Raw genomic sequence first — 23,056 nt, forward strand, 5'->3', positions numbered from 1 at the left:
AAAGGACATGAATTTGGGGGGCCAGGGGCAAAATGCTATAGATGTCCAATGAATGTCTGTGTCCCCCCAAAATTCATCTGTTGAAACTTAATCCCCAGTGTGACCGTGTCAGGAGGTGGGGCCTTTGGGAGGTGATTGGGCCATGAAGGTGGGGCCCTTGTGACTGAGATTAGTGCCTTTGTAAAAGAAACTCCAGGCAGCTCCCTTGTCCCTTCTGCCATACGAGGACACAGCGAGAAGACGGCCTTCTATGCACCAAGAAGCGGCCCTCACCAGACACCAAATCTGCTGGTGCCTTAACCTTGGCCTTCCAGCCTCCAGAACCGGAGAAATAAATTCCTGTTGTTTATAAGCCCTGCAGCCTATGGTAATCTGTTACAGCAGCCAGAACAGACTGAGACGGGGCCCTAACGGTGCAGGGGGCCGAGCAAGGCCCCTCCACTCCATCCTCTTGGGCAGATGAGAGCCTCCTGGATTTGACACAGAGGTTCCTCTGGCTGTTTCCCTCACTCTGGGGTTTTCCAAGCTGGGAAAAGTTCTGAGCACAGCTTTGGGGTCTTGCTGAGACCCCCAAGTTCCATAGCCCACAGAGTCCATCCCCTGCACCCCCAGACAGGGCAAGGCAATGCGATCTGGTTGGGCAGGTCAGTCCAGGCGGTGCGGTTCAGCTAGAAGCGATACTGGGAAGTAAGCAGCCCTTAGAAAAAGGGGAACAAGGCTTTTATTCCCATGAGAACTCCTACTGATTTGACTGCTCCCATCAAGGTCCCCCGCAGCCCAGGGCAGTGGCAGGGCCCCCACAGACCAGGACCAGACACCAAGTTGTGTTGTAACAGCTTTATTGCCCAGATGAGAAGTCAGATTGAACACAGCCGTGCCTGCGTGCCTGCAGCCCTTCCAGCCGACAGCTCAGCTCTGTAGTGTCCTCCTGTCAGTCACTGGGAGCAGCGAAGCCTGGCCCCTCCCCCTCCCTCCAGCTGCTCCTGGCGGGGAGGGGGGGGGGGGCGGTGCTGGAAGGGATGGGGGTGATGTGGCCAGAGAAGGGTCCCTGGAGAAGGGTGGGTGGAAGGGCAAGGCCCCAGTGGGCAGAAAGTTCCTGAGGACAGGGCACAGAGGGAAGGGGTGTCGGGGTGAAGACGAGGCTGCACGCGCCTCCCTCCACATCTGCGGGTCGAGTGGGCGTGGTAAGAACAGAGCACTGGCCTGGGCTGTGCTGGGTGGGGAGGAGCTGCCACCCCAATCTAGGGACCCAGGGTTAGAGGCAGGCCATCTGCTCTCAGATGGGGCCACTGATAAACGGGAGTGTGAACTGGAGGTGTTCCACTAGGGCCTCCATCCAACAGGAAACTAGGTGCCCTGAGAGGTCAGACCACATCCTGACTTTGGGGTTCTCAGAGCCAGGGGTTCCCCTCCCACCCTGAGGGGGAGGACACCAGTTCCCCACAGCCTCAAAGACAAGAGGCCTAGAGAAACAGGTGCCTCTCTGCAGCCTCACAGGAACTCCCGGAGCTGGGGCTGCTCTCCCCCTGTTCTGAGGGACACCAAGAAGCCCACCTCCTACCCAAGGAGGAGAATCTCCGGGATCCAGTGAACCACAGCCTTCCCTCGCCCCACCTCAGTCCTGCTCCCCTCCCCACCAGGCCTGCTGCTGCCCCTCCTCTGGGCTCCAAGACGTGGCTCAAGGTGTGGCCAGTTGATGGTGGACACTCAGCCTAAGAGGCCAAGAACAGAGGTCTGTGGGGCGGGGGGTGGGGACAGGGGCACGGTCCTACCTAGACTAACAACACTGAGGTCTCCTGCTGGCAGTGGCATCAGCTCCCAGGCAGGGGGAGCTCCTTAGAGGGGTGGGACCTTAGGCAGACCACCCTCAAACTAAAGGGAGCCAGATGCCCAAGTTCGTCATTAGTGATGTGTGGCAGGGCTGAGGAAGAGGGAATCCTGCAGGTGGCTGAGGCTGCGGGAAGGGAAGGGCAATGAGAAGCACGGGAGTGAGCTGGGGGCGGCGGGTGGCATGGCCTCACTCCGAGTGGACCAGCGCCCCAGCTCCTTGCCCAAAGCCGAAGCCCTTGGGTCCGAAGTTTTTAGCATAGCATCCTGCGGGGAGAAGAGAGGGGTGAGGACCGTAGCTCCTCCCCAAAGCCACACCTCCTGACCTCCCACTGAAGATACTCCACCCTCTGCGCCTCGCGGGGCCTCTGGGGCAGCAAAGTCCTCCAGCACTCCTCACCTCCACAGCACCCCAACCCAACAGTGAGGAGGTCCTTGGCTCCACAGTGTACCCACTTCCCCTGCCACTGAGATGTCAGGAGCAGCATTATCTGCTGTGAAAGCACCGGACTAGGAGATAGGAGCCCGGTCTGACCCATCCTGCCCAGATTTGCCCTATGACTCTGGCCAAGGGGCTTCTCCCTCTGGGCTCATGTAAAATGAAGGGGTCGTATTAGATGCTCTGGAATTGACCCCAAGGCCAGGAATCAGCTTACATTTAGCAAGGGCATAACCACTAACCCCCCTCCCCACCGGAACCCCTGACCCTCACATTCGAAGGGAAGCCACCCACCTTTGCAGTAAATCTCGCCATCCTTGTCAGCCAGGGTGGTTGACTCCAGGCCTTTGCCGCACTTGGCACAGCGGAAGCAGGACTTATGCCAAGACTGGGGAGGGAAGGAAACAGTTAATGCTGCCACCAGAGACTCGGGTGTCCCTGCACCCAGTCCCAGCCCCAGCCCCTTGACAGGACCACATGGATGGGCTCAACACTTCTGCAATCTGCCGAGGGCCAGGCAGTGGAGGGAGCAGGCCAGGGACCACATGCCGCCTCACACCGTCTTCAAGGACATGTTGCAATGGCTGGATGGTGAGTGGCACCAGCTGCACCACAAAGGGCAGGCGAGGCGGGGGTCACCACCAAGGCTCCCCGACAGGCAGGGCCAGACAAGGCTTCTCCAGACCCGTTCTGCCTGGGGATCAGCGCTGTGGGCTTCAGACTCGTCCTGGCACTGCCACTGCCCAGCCGCACAGCCTCAGCCACTTCTTCATCTGGGAGACCTCACTGCCTACCCTGCAGATGGACGTGAGAACTGGATATAACCGGATGGTGCCCTTTGTAATTGGGATTCTTCCGCACCAGCCCCACCTCCGAAGTTCCAGAACTGGGTGCCTTGCTTGCCCAGAAGCCATCACCTCTTGAAGAGTGGGGTGGCGGTATCACCCTCACGAGGTAGCTGTGAGGATGTAGTGACTTCAGCAGTGTCACATGCCTGGCACAGAGTGGGCAGAGCGGAGACCCTGAGTCAACAGGGTCTACTACCACTTTAGAAGGAGAACGGGTGTATGAAGTGCATTGAACTCGGCAGGAAGAGGCCCCAGGACCATAGTTTCTCCAGGGGCCACAGAAGGCCCTTCGTGGTTCTAAGCGGAGCCTGGAGGCTAACAGCCTGCCAGGGAAGAAGCTGGCCCAGGTCTGCACGCGGTGATGGGAGCCGGCACAGACAGGGAGCGAGCCTTCACCAGCAGCAGCTGAGCAGGCTACAGGGCTGACATGTAGACAGCTCTGCGGGAAGGCAGGAGGCAGGCGGATTCGGGCAGGACAAAACAAGGCCTTTTAAGGGCAAAGAGACTCCCTCGGCACAGCCGCCCAGTGCCGGGCTGGAGAATGAAAGGAAACCAGATCCCTCAGATTTCCTGGCCGCCAGACCCTGCACGTGGCTCCTCCTCCTGTGCTTGAGGGATGGTGCTGGAGGGACGGTGGGGTCCAGAGAGCTGAGATGGGGGTCCCAGACCTCGGTCCTCCTCCCAGCGGCCTGTGGCCCTCAGCCATCACCCAGCCTTGGCTTCCTCCTCTGTAAAGCAGGGGCAGCCACCCTGAGCTCTCCAGGCTGGAGAAGGGCTGAATCACATGTAGACCCCCCAACCCGCCCATTGCCTAGCCCTTCCTGCAAATAGGCTCCATCCTCTGCTCCTTCACACAGCACCTAAACATCCGCCTGCTCCTCCAGATTTCTTTCTTGGCCAAGGTCACAGAGAGGCGAGAGCTTCTCCCAACATTTCCTGCTTGCAGGCAAAATCCTCTCACCCCAACTCCTCAGTAGCACAGCCTTAACTCTAACTCAGACCCTGTCTAGGGAACGGAAATATTGATTCTTAGTGATTTTTTATAATTTTCTATTCTCACAGGGAGACACAGAAGGAAAAACATCAACTTGATATTAATAATATCGCTGTTTTCATATCATTTCATCAATGGCAAGGGTCTTCATTCTGGCCTCACAACAATCCCACAAAGTAAACAATAACAACAGCAATGGCAACAGCGGCTGGCCTCTGCTAAGCACACAGCGGGCAGCGCGCGGGGCTCCGTGTGCATTCTCGCAGTCAATCTTCAATTCGACCTTGCTCCTCAGGGATCCCCATCTGCTCCCTGCATTTACAGATGCAGACCTGAGGCTTCGGAACGTTAAGTGAATTGCCCGAGGTCGCACAACTAGTAAACGGCAAAACTAGGCTTCAAACCAGGTTGTCTAGGGTCCCAGGTCTAAATCATCATGTGAGGACTGTGGTCAGCTGTGGAAGTGGGTTCAAAGAGGCTTAACGGCCCCAAGTACAGCTAACTGCAGGAAGAACCAGAGCTTTGGAGTCAGGCGGGCCTGGGCCGACTCCTCGCCGGCCACTTCCTTGCGGGAAGATCCGGGCAGACTGTGTAGTGCTCTGGCTCTCGGCTTCTTCATCTGTAAGATGGGGCCACAGCACCGATCCCCACCCTGACTGTGAAGGTTGAACAAAGAGCCTGCTCTGGTCCAGACATGGCCACCAGTTAGCTCCCCAGGCACCCCCCAGGGCCGCCCCTCAAGGTCCAAACGCCTTGAAAGCTGAGACGGAAGGTCTCAGCTTGCGTCTTGAAAGCTGAGCCCAGCTGAGGCGGGTTCCAGGCCCAGCTGTCTCATCAGCTTGCTGTGTGAGCTTGGCCAAGTCCCCCCTCTACCCTGGGCCTCCTGTGAAGATCCAGAACCCTCTCTGGCCATATATCATGAAGATGCCTTTTCTGTGACTCTGAACTAGTCCGAGACTGCAGATCTCTGGGCCTCCTCCACCGCAGCCTTCCTGAGGCTGTGATCCTCCTGTGGGACAGGGGCTCGCCACACTGACTCTTACAGCCCTTTGGTGAGTCGGGGGCCACATGCATGGCGGTTAGAAATAGTTGCATGAGCCCCCCAGGAGGCTCCAATAGGCCCCAAGCCTTGGAAGTCTCTCCCCTGGGGATGTGAATAGGTTTCCAGGAGTGCACATCCTATGCAATAGAATGTATGTGGAATTTTGGGGGCTTAGTAACATTTGGGGGATCAAAAATCCTTTTGAAAATCTGATGAAAGTTATGGACCCTCTTCCCAGAAAAAGACATGTTCCCACAAAGCTGCATATAATTTTAGGGGGCTTGTGGGCCCTCTGAAATCTGTTCAGGCACCCTTAGAGGTCTGTAGCCCCCAATTCTAGACACAGATTGATCTTTGCAACTCCCTATGAATTGCCCATGGGCATTTAATCATCAGTTCCATCAATGCTGGGGCTGTCATGCTCATGAGCGATTTGGGCGCCTTGGAGACTGGGAGGCTCAGGGACAAAGGGTTCCTCCTTCCTGGCAGGCTTCTGAAATGAAGGGAGGGAGTTAACGGCAGGGCTCAGGCTCCCCTGAGCAGAGCAAGGGTCAGATCTGCCACGTTCTGGAACCCCCATTCCAAGAAGGTCTCTGCCAGCCTGTCTCCCTCCCCTCTCCCCACCATGCCCAGTGGCCGCCTTACCTTCCCAGCACCAATCACCTTCTCTGCAGCATAGACGGCCTGGGTGCATCGGGGGCAGCGCTCAGAACCGCCAACCTTCTGGGCAAACTTGGAGGCGTTGGGGTTGGTGGTGGGCCTGTGGCCAGGGGCCCTGTGTGGGGAAGGACATGAGGCGGAATGACTTACACTGGGAAACACAGGTGGGGTGGGCACTGCGTGGCCAGTCACAAGGCTAGGGCCACCAGGGCCTCTAGGGTCATCTCTCATTGTTCAGAGGGACAAACCAAGGCTCAGCCCAGTGCTATTTTCATTGAAACATCACACTTCTCTCAGCACCTAGTTAAAATGCTGTAACCATGTAACACTTCCTTTGCTAAGGACAGCCCTCCTGTGCCCCCGTTCCTGCAGCCTGTCTGTTACCAGATTCTTTCCAGGGAGAAATCTGCTGACAAGTCATTCTTACCGGGGCAGTGCCCTCGGCTGAAATGTGGTAACTCATCGTCATTTCCGTCCACCCCCCAAGGCCCAGGAGCTGGCCAGGCTGACTGCCAACACCACTGGTTACAGCAGGAGAGTGGGTGCTGGGGACCTGGTGACACCCTGTAGCATTTTCAAGGGGAACGACTTCCCCTCAGCAGAGGTGAGAGATGCTGAGAGGGAGCTGGTGCGGTGGTGCTGCTTCTGAGTCCTGGTCCAGCTCAGACGCTGGGGCTGTGGGAGCCCCGGCCAGTCACTGAGCCCGCGCTGGGCTTTCTCATCGATGAAGAGAGGAGGTTGGACCAGTAATTCTCGGGGCCCCTCCCAGCTCTGACACAGATAAAACCCTAGGCTGCACGCTCCAGATAGGGAGGAGCCTCCCAGCTCCTCGGCTGGCCTGACACCAAGTGGGTGCTCTAGGACCACCTTTGAAATCAGGGCTTTCTGAGCCTTCCTCTGCTCAGCCCAAAGTGGTGGAAATGTGTCCACCGTCGGAGGGAAGGAGAGAACTCGGGGGTGCGGGGGGCTGTGTACTCACTCCTCCTGCTTGATGCCCAGGGACTCCCCCTTGTCGGTGCTCAGCGTGCCGGCGCCCTGCCCGTAGCCGTAGCCCTTGGGCCCATACTTCTTGCCGTAGCAGGACTTGCAGTAGATCTCCTCACCGTGCACCGCCACGGTGGTGCTGTCCAGATTCTTCTTACAGACCACTGAGGAGAGAAGTCAGGATGGCGACTCAGTGCTGGGCGGGTGGCTGGCTCCCTGCAAGCCCCCTGTAGCCGAGGCTCGCGGGGCACTGTGCATGTATACCATCCCGGTCTTTCAGGAGCAGCCTGGAAGGGGAGGTCAGGATGGCCACTGAGCTGGGAGGAGAGAGGGAGGGGACCTGTGCGGCCCAGCTCTAGGAACACTGGTAGAACCACCTCCCCCGGAGACGCTGGGGGCGGCCTCAGTCCCTCGCACCCTCGTACCTCCGCTGGCTGCAGTGCACCCCCGGGGTTCATCAGAGGCAACAGCCTAGGCTGACCCCAAGCTTTGACTCTGCCCTTGACAAAGAGACCACGTGTCCCAGCAGAACAGGAGAAAAAAGAAAGGAAGGAAGAACGGCGGGGTGTTCCTGCCTCCAGCAATGGGATCCAGAAGGAACCATCTGTGTGTGCTCAGGGGGCAGGGATGCAGGTGAAGTGATGCCCCCAGAAGAGAAAAAAGTCTAATATTATGATGCACCCAGCATGGTGGGCTTTGAAGAGAGATATAGTCATGCTAACCACAACAACAGGATTGAAAATTTCTACTCTCAGAAATCACTTTGCCACAGGAGGAAGCGAGATCAGACTCTGGGAGGAACTTCCTGACAACTGGGTAAGAGAGCCTGGAATGGGATGAGCTGGAAAGCCTGTGGCCTCGTCTGTGCTCCCGTCTATGTCAGAGGGGAGCTGTGCCAGCTCTCCAGAGTGGGACTGTCTGGAGCCAGGGGTCATGAAGAGTCGCCTTCCCAGAGTGAGGCCCCGGCTCTCTCCGTCTTCTGCTGTGTGACCCTGGGCAAGGAATTGCTCCTTTCCAGCCTCTGTGTCCTCACCTGTCAATGCAGATACTAATGTCTCCCCCAAAAGGTGGTTGTGAGAACCGAGATGCTACGTGAGAAGTTCTGAGCGCACACCTAGCACACGACAGGCTCATCATAAGTGCTGGCTGCTCTCGTTAGCATTGCATAGTCAGCACCACAGAAAGACGGTGGGGGAGGCTCCAAAGATCACATGATTCCAACCCCCAACTGCTTCTCTCAAGAGACTCAACCTCACCCTGTTTCCGTAGGTCCTGTCCTACAACGATAACTTGGTTCTAGGATACTCCTTAAATCCTGGGACTCCGTGGCCCAACTGCGACATATCCTCCCGCATGTCCCGCTGAAGATGGAACCCAGGGAACAGCTGGAGAAGCCCGCCTCTCCCCCTCCAAGAAGGCTCTCAGCTCAGCTCCTTGAACTGGCCATCCTCTGGCCTTTTAAGGGCCAGCTCCTCTCTCACCCGGAGCCCCAGGTTGAAGACTTCAGACTAAATATGGACCCTCCTGTCCTGCCCCAAGATCCCCACCTCATTCCAGCACTGGGCAGCCCAAACATGGAGCTCCGTGCGGCCTCCCCTGGGGCTTGGCTCCCGGGAAGGAGGGAGAGAGAGCAATAGGCCAAGGGCTGGGACATTCCCTTCTAGGGTGGGCAGCAGAGAGCTGGCCGGGAATTGCTTCCTGCAAGACCCAAGTTGAACTGGGAATTCGGAGACCACAGGGAGGACAGAAAGTGGACACGAGAGCAGTGGGGGCAACAGAGGTCTCTTGACGGACCTCCAGCAGGAGACCCAGGAGCCCAGCCTGAGGAGATACCAGGCCTACAAGCCCGCACTCCCCAGGGGACTCCCCGCCAAGCTGACGGGGCTCTGATGTCCAGGCACGACGTTGGGAGCTCCCTGTTGGTCTCTGCTCTGCTTTGCTTCTCCCACAGGCCCGGTCTGCCCACTGTGGCCCACCTTCCACCTTACCCTGGCCTCTGCCCCTCCACCTCCGTCTAGGTGACCCAGGTGGCCCCTTGGAGGCTCCACCAAGACTCAACGAGGGGAATTTTGAATGAAAGCCTAAATAAATGTCACTAAATCGTGTTAAGCCAGAAAAAAAGACCTAGTCATGGGTTAGTTATTGCATCTGTTGCACAAATGTACTTCCAGATGCTCCCTGGCTCGGTGAGGCCTGTGATGCCGTTTGACAATACTGGGAAAGGCAGCCCCAGGTGAAAGGTCGGAGCCCCCTCACCCCACCCCAAGACAGAGATGGATTCTCTCTGCTTCTGGAAGGAAAACCACAGCCACGACGTTCAAGCTCACAGAATTGGCCAGAAGCAGGGCAGGGAGACCCAGCCCCTGACTTCCAGACCAGGTTCTTTTCTGCCAGCCCACCATCCTTTTCGGGGAGGCCAAGTGTGTGGGACCCAGAGGGTGAAACGGACAGTGAACCTCAGCCTGCAGGTGAGGGGACGCTAGTGTCAGAGGGCAAGCAGGGCTTCTCTGAGCTTCCCCCGTGCTCTGCTCTTGGGTTCTGGGGAGCAGCCCAGTTTCAAGGGGTTGGGCCAGGGCTGGCTGCTCACCCAACCTGCCCCAGGAGAGAGGTGGTTACAGCTCAGAGCCAGGCTCGTAGCCTTGGGGTAGGCCCCCAGCCACAAAGCCGAGCTCTCCTGCCTGCTAATGGGAACTGGCTGCCCTGCTGAGACCACGGGGCATACTGCGGGCCCTCTCTGTCCCCGTCCCGGGTCAAAGGCCACTCTCCCTGACTGTTACCTCATCCTGTCTCCCTTCCTCCTGTCTGTCCTGGGTCTTCAGGAAAGGGAACGCAGGTGCCACGCAGAGTCAAATCCAGAGCCAAGGACCTGAATGGTCAGAGGAACTTCTTCTGGGGACTCGCTCAGGCCTGGTCAGCAAAGGACTATGGCCCTTAATGCAATCCAGGCCCAAACCCTGCCGCCTCTCTCTTCCTTAGGAGAAAGTCCTTTGATTCTGAAGGTCATTCTGAGTCTTGGATTCCAGCTGCACACCTACCACCCCTTCACTGAGAGAGAGAAGTGACCCTCCTTCCATTCACGAACATCCTCATCAACAACCTGCCACGTGCTTGCTGTGCTCCAGGCTCTGGGAACAGACAGGGTACGGAGAGGCCCCGGACCTCTTCGAGCTTGATGCCCAGGGACCACACAGCCCGGAGAGACGTGAGGCTGTTCCCTATGGCTGTGAGTGTCACAGCGCCCCTCCCAGCCCTGCTCCCAGCCTGACCTCCCACAACTGTTTCTAATCCTCAGCACCCCCCACTCCCTGGCCCAGGCTGCTCCCTTCTCCCAACGCCACCCCCCTGAATTCCTGACTTCCCTCCACTGCCTGACTGGCAGCCACTCCTCTACAAGCAGGGCTGTGAGCAGGCAGCCTCTTGGCCACAGCTGGCCACCTTTAGCAGTGATTACACAACATTCGAGAGCAAATTGCTGCCTAGACCCTCTTCCTGGCCAGAGCCAAGTCCTCTCGTTCCCTCTGAAAAAATAAACAGCTTGGAATTCCTAAGTGCAGGGAGCTGTAGATAACAAGATGCTGCTGTTCACGGCCTCCTCTGCAGGCTGGAGGCCAGTGAGGCTCCACTAGAGTTCATTCACTCCCCATTCACGGACGCAGCCCTTGGGTGTCACTCGGCCAGCCAGGCAGGGTGCAGGCCCTGCTGCCTGGTACAGGGTAGCCTCTGGCTGGTGGCCCAGCTGCAAGAGGAGAGCTGGTGAGCACCCAGTGAGCAGGGGGCCCTTGGCCCATCTGGATACTGCTCTGGATCATAAGTCACCAGGAACAAATCCACCACAGATCTCCCAACTTCGCTTCCTGTGATGCAGGGTAGATGGGACCCCATTCCGCGGACCGCCCAGATGGGCTAGGACTTCAGCCCTATGTGAGGTCTCCTTTGCGTGACCCCATCTTGCTTGCAGATCCCCCAGCACCATATGTGTGCGTGCGTGTGTGTGCGTGTGTGTGTGTGTCTGGGGCAGTGTCTTTCATTTACTGAACACTCACAATTTGCTTTAAGGGCTTTGTTTTCCAAGCTCCTTTCATTTTAATGCTCACGACAACCCCCTGAGGTGAGTTTATCGTCTCCCCTGGAATCGTGAGAAAACTCGACCAGAGGGAAACTGAGTAACGTGCCCATCATCGCACAGATAATCAACACTGAGTTCAGACTCAGACCCTCACCGACCAGCTCTGAAACCTGGGGCTTAACGGAGACATTCCACTGCCCCCACTCTGCCAGCCTCAAGGAAAACACGTCTTGCTATGGTTGCCTCTTCTCCTACCCAGACCCTCTGCTCTGATCACGATGAACTGAACCATCTAGGAACCTGCGGGAGGCTCCCCCAGTCAGCACTTCCTGGGCACTCTGAAGTCATCATGGGCCAGGCACCAGCCCGCACAGCATCCTGGTGTCAGGATCCCGGCCCCACGTCCCAGCTGCTTGGTGTCTGTTGCGTGGTTTCCAGCTCACCCAGGCTTGAGATGGACAAGTCTTGCTCTGGGTTATTGGGAGCTCATGTCAAAGAGCTTGTCACTCTTTTTCCTCTTATCCAGGCTGCTGGAGTAGGAAGGGGAAGTGAGAGGGTGAGCGGCCAGCCCAGGACTGGGGAGGAAGGGAGAGCCTTCCTCCAGACTCAGCTTCCCCACAAGGCTGCAGCCTCTGCTGCCTTGTCATAGGGACAATTCAGGTCCAAGGGCTGGTGAAACTTTGGGCTAAGAGTGTCTTTGTCTTAAATGACAGGATTGTGGCAGGAAGAGAAAGACAAGAAAGTGGAGTGGAAAGTTTTCCTACCCAAGTCTTTACAGCCTGGCTCTCAGCCCGAGTGCCCGCCACCCCCACCAGCTCTGGCCAGTCCATCCCCTTAGAAAGCAGCTTCTGGGCGGAACAAAGAGGCCCTTAAGTGTCTCCCTCTCCGGCTGAGCTTCAGCCAAATGTCAAGCTGTTTACATCCCGTGGGACCAGTTCCCTGAGGGTGGGGGTGTTGACAGGCTGGCCTGCAGGGGCGGGCCCCCAGCCCCAGTCCCCACGGCGACAGCGGTCCAGCCACACTCACTGCACAGGAAGCAGGACTTGTGGAAGCTGCTGCCTTCACACTGAACCTCTTCGGCAAAGTAAACCGTCTTCTGGCACACCCCACATTTCTTGCCTCCTCCCCAGTTCGGCATCCTGAAACTGGACACAGAAATGGGAATTAACTTTACAGGGAGGTGGAAACACAGACTGCCCATGACAGAGAAGCCACAGGCAGAAGCTGAGAAGGACACAGGCCAGGAGGCAGGGCCACAGTGGAGGCTGCGGGTCCTGGCAGGCCGCACTCCCCGCTGGCTCCACGTACTTCTCAAACTGCTCCTCGCGGAGTCACAGATACTCCCTTAGCAGCGGCTGTGTTTCAGGCCTGTGCTAGGTGCTCTAAAGGATACAAATCAGCGTAAGAAACAGGCTCCACGAAGGAGGCCACAGTCGCAATAAAAATGAACCATCTACCACTGCAGGCATCAACACGAACGAATCACACAGATTCACTTGCAGCAGAAGAAGCAGATAAACTAGAATTCACAGAACAGAAATCACTTGTGTGAGCTTCACAAACAGGCAAAATTCGTACTGTCAAGGGATAAACACATGGGTGGAACAGTTATAAAGACAGACAAGGGGATGATCATCACTAACTATTGTCTTAGATTTGTTACCTCTGAGGGGGGCAAAGGAGTGGGATTGGGGGGGCCTCCGGGGGACTGCCAAGGCACGGGCAGTGTTCTTTTTCTTAACTTGGGTGGTCGTCACATTTTGTAATTATTCTTTGAACTATGCATGTAGGTTTTATATGCTCTTTGGTGTGTAAGATAGCTCACCAAAAAGAATTTTTTTTAAAGCAGGAGGCAGGCACACAGGGCTTAGTTCCTAGGCTTTAGAGTCCATCAGAATCAGGCGGGGGCTTCTCCAAAATCAGATTTACCAGCGCCGACGAATCATGGCCTGTGAGGATGAGGTACAGGAATCTGAACTTTTAATAAGCATCCTTAGCAGGAGGCCTGATACCAGCTTTGAGATGCTCTAGGTACTGGTTCCGAGCTGCAGTCCTGATGCAGACAGGTCAGGTCCAATCCTGATCCTGCCCCTCGCTGGCTGTGTGTACCCTGGCAAGGTAGTCGGTCTTTCTAAACCTTGATTTCTGCATTAAAATGCCACTTCATAGATTATTTCTGGGTATTAAATGAGATACAGAGAGTCAATGACACAGCACAGGGTCTGGCCTACAGTGAGTGTTCAATAATGATTTTTTTGTGTGTGTGTGAGGAAGATCAGCCCTGAGCTAACATCCACGCCAATACTCTTTTTACTGAGGAAGACTGGCCCTCGGCTAACATCTGGGCCCATCTTCCTCCACTTTATATGGGACGCAGCCACAGCATGGCCTGACAAGTGGCACGTAGGTGCGCGCCTGGGATCCGAACTGGTGGAGCGTGCGCACTTAACCACTACGCCACGGGGCCGGCCCCAATAATGATTTTTTAAGAAACGATGAAATCTGGCCATTTGTGACAAAAAAGATGGACCTTTAGTGCATTATGCTAAGCAAAATAAGTCAGAGGGAGAAGGTCAAATACCGTATGATCTCACTCATAAGCAAAAGATAAAAACAACAACAAACAAACACATAGAGACAGAGATTGGATTGGTGGCTCCCAGAGGGGAAGGGAGGAGGGAGGAGGGCGAAAGGGGTGATTAGGCACATGTGTGTGGTGATGGATTGCAATTAGTCTTTGGGTGGTGAACATGATGTAATCTGCACAGAAATCAAAATATAATGATGTACACCTGAAATTTATATAATATAAACCAATATTACCGCAATAAAAAAAATAATAATGATTCTTAACACAGAAGCCCAAGACTGCAGGAGAGGCTGTGCTGCGGGGCAGGGCCTGACTCCCCAGAGAGTGGCACAGGGGGTGAATCCACAAGACTTGGAGAGCAGAGAAAGCCATCAGCTGATGGATCTGCTTCTCTCCTTCCATTTCAATCTGTCACTCAGCAGACATGTGATTCAGTGCGTGCAGGGAAGGGGTCCTGTGGACAGGTGACGTATGGGGGTACATGATGGGGCTGAGGTGGCCAGGATGCGGCGAGAAAAGGAGGATGCAGCGTGCTAGGAAATGAAGGGGCAGGGGCCAGAGGGGTTTGTTGCCTCAGGAGAAAGCTCGCCAGGACACATGTCATGGAAACGTTGGAAACAGGGACGTGGATCCAGAGCCCACTCCGCGGGTACTGTGGCTTGTGCCGGGAGCTCGGGAGCCAGTGCCAAGGACGCGGGAGCCGGGCCTCCACTGCTGGAGAGCTTCGCATCTGACGGTGGACACGGGCCTCAGCCTAAGAAGAGGCTCCAGGCTGCGTCCATAATGGAGTCCCCATGGGCTACGCAGCACCTGGCAGACAGGTGTTCGTACAGGTGTTCATACAGGTGCTCAATAAACAGCTGAGGAAGGAACAAAGGGTACCCTACACTGAAAGCCACGGTGGGGCGTGTTCTCCACAGCCATGTGCCTCACGGAGCCCGGGACCCCGCAGAGGCGCTCAGTGAACGTGTGCAGGCTGATACGCAGGGCTTAAGGTGCGAAGTGGTGTTGGGGATGCCAGCGGGAATATCACTGAGATCTGGGTTTGTGCATCAGCAAGGTTTTGTCAGAGTGGAGGGGACAGACACTTTCACTCCCTCTGCTCTGTCCTCCCGTATCCTAAGAGCTGGGGTTCCCTCTGGCCCCACCCTGGTCCCTCTCTCTCTCAACCTCTTCGGTGCCATTGCACCTACTATCCCCTCATGCCAAGGACTTCCGTATACCTCTCGCCCTGACCTCTCCTCCGAGCCAGGCTCCTGTCCAGTTTCAGGGTAGCATCTCCACCTAGATGGGCCAGAAGCACCTCAGTGTCAACATGGGTGACCTGAACACATCACCTTCTTTCCCAAACTTGTTCTTTTCCAGACTTTTCCACTTTTGCTCGTGGTACCACAGCCATTCTCTCCCAAACCCTAGCATGAGATGAGCTGCCCCCTCCCTTAGCTGCACCCACTCTGCTCCCCTTCATCTACTCACCCCCAAACCATGCGCCACACTCTCCTCTCTGATTCTCTCTCCACCACCCTAACCCAGCCTAACCACCGCTCACCCTCACCCAGCCAACCCACACCAGGCTACAGCCACCTTTCTCTTGGTAGCTACCCCAATTTCAGCCATGGCATGTGGCCTGGACCTGACCTGATCAGCCCAGGTTATTGGCTCAGGGGTGGGCCAGCTACACACATCCCAGTGAGATAGAAGAAGGGAGTTCTGGGGGCTCTGGCAAAGAAATGTCCCCATCTTGTGAGAGAGCTTCCTGGAAGCAAGCCCCTGGTGCGAGGAGAGGGGAACAAGGGGCTCTGGGGGCGTTGTCCCAAGGGGGCAGTCCGTTGATGAGGAAGCTGACAGCAGGGAAGACAGAACTGAGTCTGTGGTGACATCACTGAGCCACCATTCAGCCAGACCTTCAGTTCCTCTATCTCTGAAATTTTCCAGTTAAACAAACCAACAAATTTGCTTTACTGTTGAAGCCAGTTACTTTACAAGCCAACGCATCCCCAGAGAGACAACAGTTATAGCCACACTGCTTCTGAAACTCCTTCCTAATCCACCCCCCACCACTGCCAGATTTTTTGTGGCGACTTCTGCTCAGAGACCATCAGGGACCCCTGCTGCCTGAGAACAACCAAACCCTCCCCTTGAGATGCTCACAGCATGGCCTCCACTAACTCTTGCAGGTCCGTCTCCTGCCCCTGCACCTCACACGATCGGGGTCGGTGATGTAAGTGCCATGTTCCACCGCGGAGCCCAGAGCAGGACCCGGCATGCAGGAAGGGCTCGGTCAGGGCCTGTGCACAGAGCCGGGAGGCTGTGCCGGGGGAAGAGCTGGAGCCGGGCCCACGGTCCTCCCCAGCGTGGGTCTAGTGGGGCCGTTGGCCGCTGCATCCTCAGGCTCACGCACACACTGATGCACCCCACAGGCAGGGTTTCTCTAGCTGCACGTGACTCTGCCTTCCCCAGATAATAACCCACAGGCCTGAGCTCCCAGGTCCCTGGGGCCAGCCCCACCCCCGCCTCTGATGCCCCTCAGTTCTTTCAGCCCCTTCTGCCCTGAAGACTCCAGGGGCTAGCCACTCTGTTGAGCAAGAGCTCAGGGCTGCACGTCCAGCTACATGAAGGACGGCTCGAGAAGAATAGCAATACATAGTGTGTGACCGTCTGCCTAGCCATCAACGGTTTCCTCTCCTTCCTTGTCACAGACCCCAACTCTCTTCAGGCAGCCACCACTCCACTGAGTGCCTTGTGGGTGCTCCCAACCCCAGCTCTGGGGACAGAGCCTGGTCACCTGAGCCCCCATGGTGACCCCATTCCCCTGCGGGGGCTGCTTCAGGGACAGGCCGTGGGATGCAAGGGGAGCTCTGCTGGGGAAGCTTCTGGAAAATGTGCTCGTTCATGTGGAGCCACACAGGTTCTCTTTTGCCTCTGAAAGGTGCCCAGACGTGACGCCCAGAACCCCTGCAGCCAAGGCACCCACTGACAGACCGCCGGTGACCGTGTGCTTACACAGACGTGTTGACATGCATCATCTACTTCATCCTCGCCTGGAGGTGGGCAACACGCCCACTTGACAGCCAAGGAATCAAGGGTCAGAGAGGTTAGGCAACTCTCCAGCAGTCACTGGGCTGGAAGAGACAGACGGGGATCCCAGTGCAGGTCCAGCCGTTTCTGAGCCCTCTGTCACCCTGCGCCATGCCATCCCCCACCACAGTTAAGAGTGCCTGCACCCAGTGGACATCCTGGACCCCGATGCACAGCCCTCTCCTCCCCTTCCCACCCCCTGACCCAGCCGGGGACAAGCTCCACGCCCCTAGGAATACCGCTCAGGGGGGAACGTTCCCACACGGCTGGGTTCAGAGCCAGTTCCAAGCCATGTTTTGTCCCCAGACACAAAGGCCCTTTTCCCTGTGAGGGAGACCCGCAGCTCCACACAGCCTCCCTTGTTCTCCCTGGCTCTGTGTCAGGGGCCCACATCCAGCAGGGCCCCCAGGGAAACAGGAACATGGATGGAGGATGGGCCAAACCCAAGGGCCTGCCAGTGAAGAAAACCTGCGGAGATGCCTCTCGGCTGGGCCCTCCTCCAAGCGGGGCCACTGGGTTGGAGGTCTCCCTTCAGGAGCCAGTGGAGGGACAAGGGCTCGAGCACCTTGGGGTGAAAAGCAAAGACGGTGTCCACTGCCAGGAAGGGCCCCCCAGGCAGCCCCTGTGGATGGGGCCCCCTCCTCCGCCCAGGGGACCCTGCCTGGGGGACGTCTCAGCTGGAGGGAGCTCAGCCACCTCCTTCCCCCAAGGGGCGGGGACCGCTCTTCAGTCCCCCTCCCTCGGCCCAGCGGCTTCTCAACAGCCAAATCCCGCTGTCTGTCAGGAGACTGAACTGCCTTAAAAGGAAACCTGTTTCTCAGTTTCTGGAGTGCCCAGAGGGACACCTGGCTCCTTCTCACTGGCCTACCCAGTTCTGGGGACAGAAGCCCTGCGGGGACTGGGAGGAAGGAAGTTCCCCAGGTGACAGTTCAGGGGGTACAGTCCAGTGGAAAGGAAATGGGGTCTGGATTCATCCCTTCCTCGTGGGAGGATCTCAGGCAAGTTACTTTCCTCTCGGAGCTTCAACCTGCTCGTCTTGAAACGGGACCATCCACTGACTCCCTGAAATCCTCGTGTGAGGACGAGATGAGAATGTACGGGAGTGACGCACAGTACTGGTGTCCTGTACGTGCTCGTTCCTCTGATGACCACGAACAGGACCGGCCCAGGCCAGCTTTAACTAGATGTGGGGCCAGATGTCCTCTCCTTCCACATCTGGAAGGAGCCAGGCTTGAGAAGCAACATGCCAAATAAGGATCAGGAATTCCTGACTTGTCTGTCAGCCCAGGGAATGAGTTTGGGACAAGTGCCTTGCCCTTCTTTGGGGTTAGGTTCCCCTGGCCACCTGGGAACCAAGCAGAGCCTTGTGTCTGGATGCCAGGCTCTCTGGGAGCTGATAAGAAGCAATGCTGTCCTCTGTAACCACATCATCCACCTCTGGGTCTGCGCGGGTTCCCTTCAGAGATACGTTCCCATTGGGAGCTGCCGCCTGTTCCGGTGTGTCCTACCTCACTATGTTGATAATCTCAACAGGGAATAGGGCTTGAATTTTCTGCTGCATGGTTGGAAATATCTGGTCAGCTATTTACCTGAAATACCAGGATTCCTTAGGCCTGGCTGGAAGCTAGAAGCCAAGGATTGGCCTCTTCTGATAAGCAACTAGCTTGAGTCTGCTGCCCGCACCTTCCTCTCTGGTTGTCCCATTAAGAGCTGTATCCAGATCCTCAATCTTGAGAGTAGAGATTCAAGATGGCGGCTCACACAGCAGCAGAGAAAGGAGCAGACACAGAGCACAGACTCTCATGTTCACAATCCCATGAAAGTGGGGATGGGGTAACGGGTTCAAGTCTAAGGAACCGTCTCAGAGATGTACAGTCCTTAACTGCTGGCCACCAGTGCCTGAAGGACAGCCTCCTCTCATCAACCATTGACCTGATGAACCATTCCACGCCTTTATTTCTCCAATGGAAAAACCCTATCTCTCCCTTTCCAAAACCTCTTCTTCCCTAGGGCCAAAGAGCAACTTCTGGGCACAGGACTCAGGTCCCCACCCACTTGGTCTGGTGGAGACCTCTCAGGTGTTCGTCTGGTTGGAAATGCGCAGCTCCCATTACCTGAGCTCTGTGGTATCTGGCCAGGTACAGGGGAGCTGTCATCCTTCCCAACCCCACAGCTCAGTCCCTCCCCCACGCTCCCACGTCAGGAGAACAGCCAAGGAGGGAGAGGGAAGGAGGGGGCCCCCGCTGGCCAAGATTCAGGGCCTACATCTTGGAGGTGACACCTGAAGGCCCAGGAAACAGACCTCCCCTGAGGGTAATGGTCACTGGCAGGGGGATGAATGGCCAATATAGAGATGCCAACTTGGCCTCAGCCTCACATGTCCCACCACACGACTTCTTCAGAACCCTGCACACGACTCACGTCTCTAAGAAGCTAACCAGCCTCACAGCTGTGATCACTCCAGGCCCCAAGGTACCCCAGAACTTGACCGGCATTCCAGCTCTCTCTCTCTCTCTGTGGTGTGAGCTTCTCTTTTCAAATGCACACCTGTGGCGCAGTGGAATTGTGAGCCGACAAGGGCGGGGCTGTGTCTTCCTTCCTTGCCTGTCCCTATGCCTTCCAAGACACAGCTCTCCCCCTCCCCCCAATCGGAGCTGAGAGACCTGAAGGTCAACAAAGGTAGAAATGGGGGTCTACGACTTATTTTAAGTATTTCAAAACTATTGCACGCAGTCCTATGTTATAGGGTCTCTCAGACTCATCAAGAGATCAAGTTTCTTTGCTTTTATCTGGAATGACGTCAATTTAGAGTGGCAACAAGTGCTTGTCCCAGGCTGACAGGTCTGAACGACTTTCCTTTGATGAATTTTTAAAACAAATTAGCACTCAGACCCTGTAAAAACACACTGTTTACAGCTGACATTTCAGGGAGCCCCACCCCACGCCACCCCTGCATACAGGATGCAGGGCACGCAGGAGACGGGAGACAAGGGCCTGGTGGCCTGGCCCTGGGCCAGGCCTGAACTAATGCGAACTTTCTCTTTCTTCCTCCTGGGTCACTGCTGAGGAGTCATGCGCTGCCTTCTGGCCTCGGGAAGCAGTGGAAATGCCAGAGTCTGGAACCTCGAGCCGCCTGGGATTTACACACTTGACCATACATGGGAATTGCCCCTGCTGATGTCAGGCGAATTCCTGGGCCGCTGCGTAGTGCAGCCGCGTCAGTACCACAGAAATTCCTGCCAACCGAAACCGCAGGGAAGCCGCCTGTCAGCACGCAGGACCCCCTCCCTGCCCCTCCACCCGCGGCTCTGCTGTGCGTGTGCCTGTGTGTGTGCGTGTGTGTGTCTTTTTCTCAAGCAGGCTCTTTTCCAGGCTTCTTCTCTCCCCTGTAAACCTGGCCCGGAAATTCAAACACCACAGACCTGGTGAAAGCATACCCACCGGGTCTGGGGCTGACTTCCAGGGGTGCCCCTCCTCCCTGGCCATGCAGCAGAGTGAACACCTAGAGGTCTGAGTTCTAACCCAGACTCCATCCACCTTCACACTGGCAAAGCCATATCATCCTTAGTCTATAAGCCGCTGTCAAGCGCTCTATGAAGTTCATGTGTTTCACAAGTGGCTGACACTTCCTTAGTGAGTTGATCTAGAAATAGGAAATGTAGGGGAGCAAAGAAAAACGGTGACACAGTGACCGGGCGTGGGTGTTGGAGGGAGTCTGCCTGCGTTTCAGTGGCAGCTCAGTACTGACCAGCTGCAATCCTGAGCAAGTTACGACCACCTCCGTGCCTCAGTTTCTTCATCTGCAACACAGGGTCCGTGCCCACCTCATGGGTTGTCCACGATGACACTCATGAGGAATTAGGCCAGTCCCTGGTGCACAGCAGGTGCAGGTGTCTGCTTACTAGTATCTTAAGGAAAGGCCAACTCAAACACTTGCCAGGACACCGGAATAATGGCAACGGTTGACTTGGAAGAAAAGGTCCTTTTATTCTTACTAGTCCCTCTTGGACCTCAAAATGTTTAACGCCTGACTCTTCAGTCCTCAAGCAAGCCAACTTTTCACCATAATCCAGGCTTACCTAAACAGTTAAAACTTCAGCAGCCCATCAGAAAAGCCTTCCGCATCTGCTTTCCCCACCAGGAGACTCCCAGTGAATAAAAACTCTGCCTTTTCCCCTCACCTGCTCCTCAGCGCCACCACACAGAAACACTGGCCAATAGCCACTTGAAGGGTTTATGAGTACCCAGGAGGGCAGCTCAGCGAAAAGCCCATTCCTACCCTTTCATTCAGCAGATATTTACTGACTGCAAACCAAGAGTCAGCACTACACTCCCAGCTGCAACTCTGGCCCAGTGAGGACGCTGGCCCCAGAGGCCGATGTCGGCAATGAGAAAAGAAAACACCTGGGCCAGGAAGGACCATGCGAGGGCAGCCCGGGGCAAAGGCCGTGGCCCTCCTGTTGTCACATTTATCACAGTCCAGTGCAGGGAAGGTGGGCCTGCTCTGCAGTTTCTTTCCTGCATCCTCCCCAGACCCTCTACACCAAGCAGTGCCCTGACCCTTGGCCCACACCACACCCTCTGCGGACAAACTTCCTTCCCTGTCCGACTGTCCCCCGCCCTGGACATCCTCCCTGAGGCAGGGCTCATTCCCTGGGAGCCTGTGAGCAGCACAAGACTGGATGCACGGGGGGGCAGCCGAGGGCTGGGGACAGTCTCTCTGCAAGAGGTGGCCCTGGCTCCTGGGCTGGAGCCCGGCTGGAGGATCAGGAGGCTGCAGTTGAGCGAGAGCCACTGAAACTCAGCACTCCCGCCCCAAATGCCCCTGGGAGGAAGGCCGCCTGCACTGAGACGACAGAGGGACCCAGCACCTGCAGCCCCCGTGCTTCTCTGGGGAGAGGGGACGTGGGAGAAGACAGTAACTGAGTCCCCTGCTCCGGGGCTGTGCAGCACCGTCCCAAAGTGCCGTCCCCAAAGGGCACCAAGCAAAGTCACTCGTCCCAGGTCACGGGTGTGAAGCAGCAAACCCAACCATCAGGACTCAGTCCACCTTCCCCACACCCGCCCACCAAGATCCCAGCCACCTCCTTGTGTTGCCCTTCCCACCAGAGCCTAGTGGATGTCCTCGGCCCACTGTGACAGGACCCCAGCAGAGCCCTCTGTGCAGGGGAGCGCCTGTCCATTCATTGACCCCCCAGAGCAGGGGTGGGTGGCTGGAGCCCAGGCCTCTAGGGAAGGGCCTGACCTCTTGCTCCTGGCTGACCCCATCCTGAGGAGGTGACAGCAGCACGGGGACCAGGAGCTGCAGAATACGCCCAGGCCTGTGAGAGTAAATACAACTCCAGCCTCAGAGCTGCTTGCTGGGGAACACACTGTCACTTGCTTTAAATGTGCTCGATACCAGCCCTTTTCCCGTTCTCCCGCCTTCAAGGGCTGAGGCCATAAAACACTCACTGCGGGATCTTGCAGGCTTCCTAATGGTCTCCACCAGCACCGAGACTCGGGGTGGGGGAGTGAAACGCTGCACCTTCCATCTCGTTCTCTCGCACACCTGCGCTTGGGGCACAGATGCCCCAGGCCGGCCATGAAGCCAGATGTCCCCGGCCCCCGCGGGCACGTGCTCCCGGAGCAGGACGGTGAGGGCGGGCTGGCACGGGTGCCCTCATCCCCCCGCCGTACAATGAGCGTCAGTGGCGCGCAGAATCGCTGATTGTTCTGCGGCCGGAACTGCCGGCGGTGCGGGGAGCGGGGCGCCGGGTTGGGGCACGCGGGGACCTTTGTGTCCGGAAGCCCCGGGCGGGGAGGGACCCAGCGCCTCCTAGAAGGAACAGCGCCGCCCTGGCTAACCGCGGCCACCGCTCCAGCTCCTCGGCCCACTGCAGGCCCCCGGCCGCGCTACTTTTCCTTCCAACTTTCCTCGCGACCGACGGGGCCGCGGAGGGGGAAAGACCACGGGGCGCTCGGTGCGTGCAGCGCGCGGGCGGGGACCGCGCGACCCCCGGGCGCACTCGCTCACCTGGCGGCTAGGTCACCTGGTGGCGGGCTCGGCCGGGCGGGCAGCTCTCTCCAGGCGGTGGCTGGGTGCGCCCGGCCTGCGCGCCGTTTTGTTCCGCTCCGGGAGGCGTGTCCCGGCCACGCCAACCAGCGGGCTTTGCACACTGCACTACCAGGCTGATGTCACGGAGCGAAGCCCCGGGGCGGCCCCCCCACGACCCGGGGCGGCCCGCATGGCGCGGGCAGGAGACGGTGGCTCCAGCGTCCCCGCGCACCTACTGTGCGCCGTTGCGTGTGCGCGCTGTGTACACCCACTGTGTGTCCCCGCGGACCCACTGTGAGACGGCTGTTTGTGACCCACTGGGCGCCGTTGCGTGCTCCCGCAGTGTGTGACCACTGTGTGCCCACTGTGTCCTGCCGTTGTGTAACCACGGTGTGCCCATTGTGCGCGCCTACTGTGTGCCCCCACTGTGCGCCTGCTGTGTGCCCCCGTGGACCCAGTGTGCACCCGCAATGTATGACCACTGTGTGCTC

General features: G+C 57.2%; 1 protein-coding gene across 1 annotated transcript; it reads right to left on the reverse strand.

Moving 5' to 3' along the window:
• Positions 1–804: 804 nt before the first annotated feature.
• On the reverse strand, positions 805–22,642 carry CSRP1 (cysteine and glycine rich protein 1). The gene is made up of 6 exons (XM_058533782.1): positions 22,545–22,642; positions 11,887–12,005; positions 6,790–6,958; positions 5,796–5,925; positions 2,561–2,654; positions 805–2,094 (listed from the first exon to the last, which is right to left on the reverse strand). Exons 2-6 carry the CDS (start codon positions 11,996–11,998, stop codon positions 2,018–2,020), a joined length of 582 nt encoding a protein of 193 aa, XP_058389765.1. The 5' UTR covers positions 11,999–12,005; positions 22,545–22,642; the 3' UTR covers positions 805–2,017.
• Between the last annotated feature and the right edge of the window lie 414 nt (positions 22,643–23,056).

The sequence above is a fragment of the Diceros bicornis genome, chromosome 38, assembly GCF_020826845.1.
Source record: "Diceros bicornis minor isolate mBicDic1 chromosome 38, mDicBic1.mat.cur, whole genome shotgun sequence".
NCBI lineage: Eukaryota > Metazoa > Chordata > Mammalia > Perissodactyla > Rhinocerotidae > Diceros > Diceros bicornis.

What these genes read in the sequence shown, in the direction of transcription:
- CSRP1 (XM_058533782.1), bottom strand. Translation starts at nt 11,998, where the DNA reads ATGCCGAACTGGGGAGGAGGCAAGAAATGTGGGGTGTGCCAGAAGACG. An exon ending in CTGGGCATCAAGCAGGAGGA is followed by an intron (nt 5,926 to 6,789) that starts GTGAGTACACAG and finishes TTCCCCACACAG; the next exon opens with GGCCCCTGGCCACAGGCCCA. An exon ending in TGGCGAGATTTACTGCAAAG is followed by an intron (nt 2,095 to 2,560) that starts GTGGGTGGCTTC and finishes TTCTCCCCGCAG; the next exon opens with GATGCTATGCTAAAAACTTC.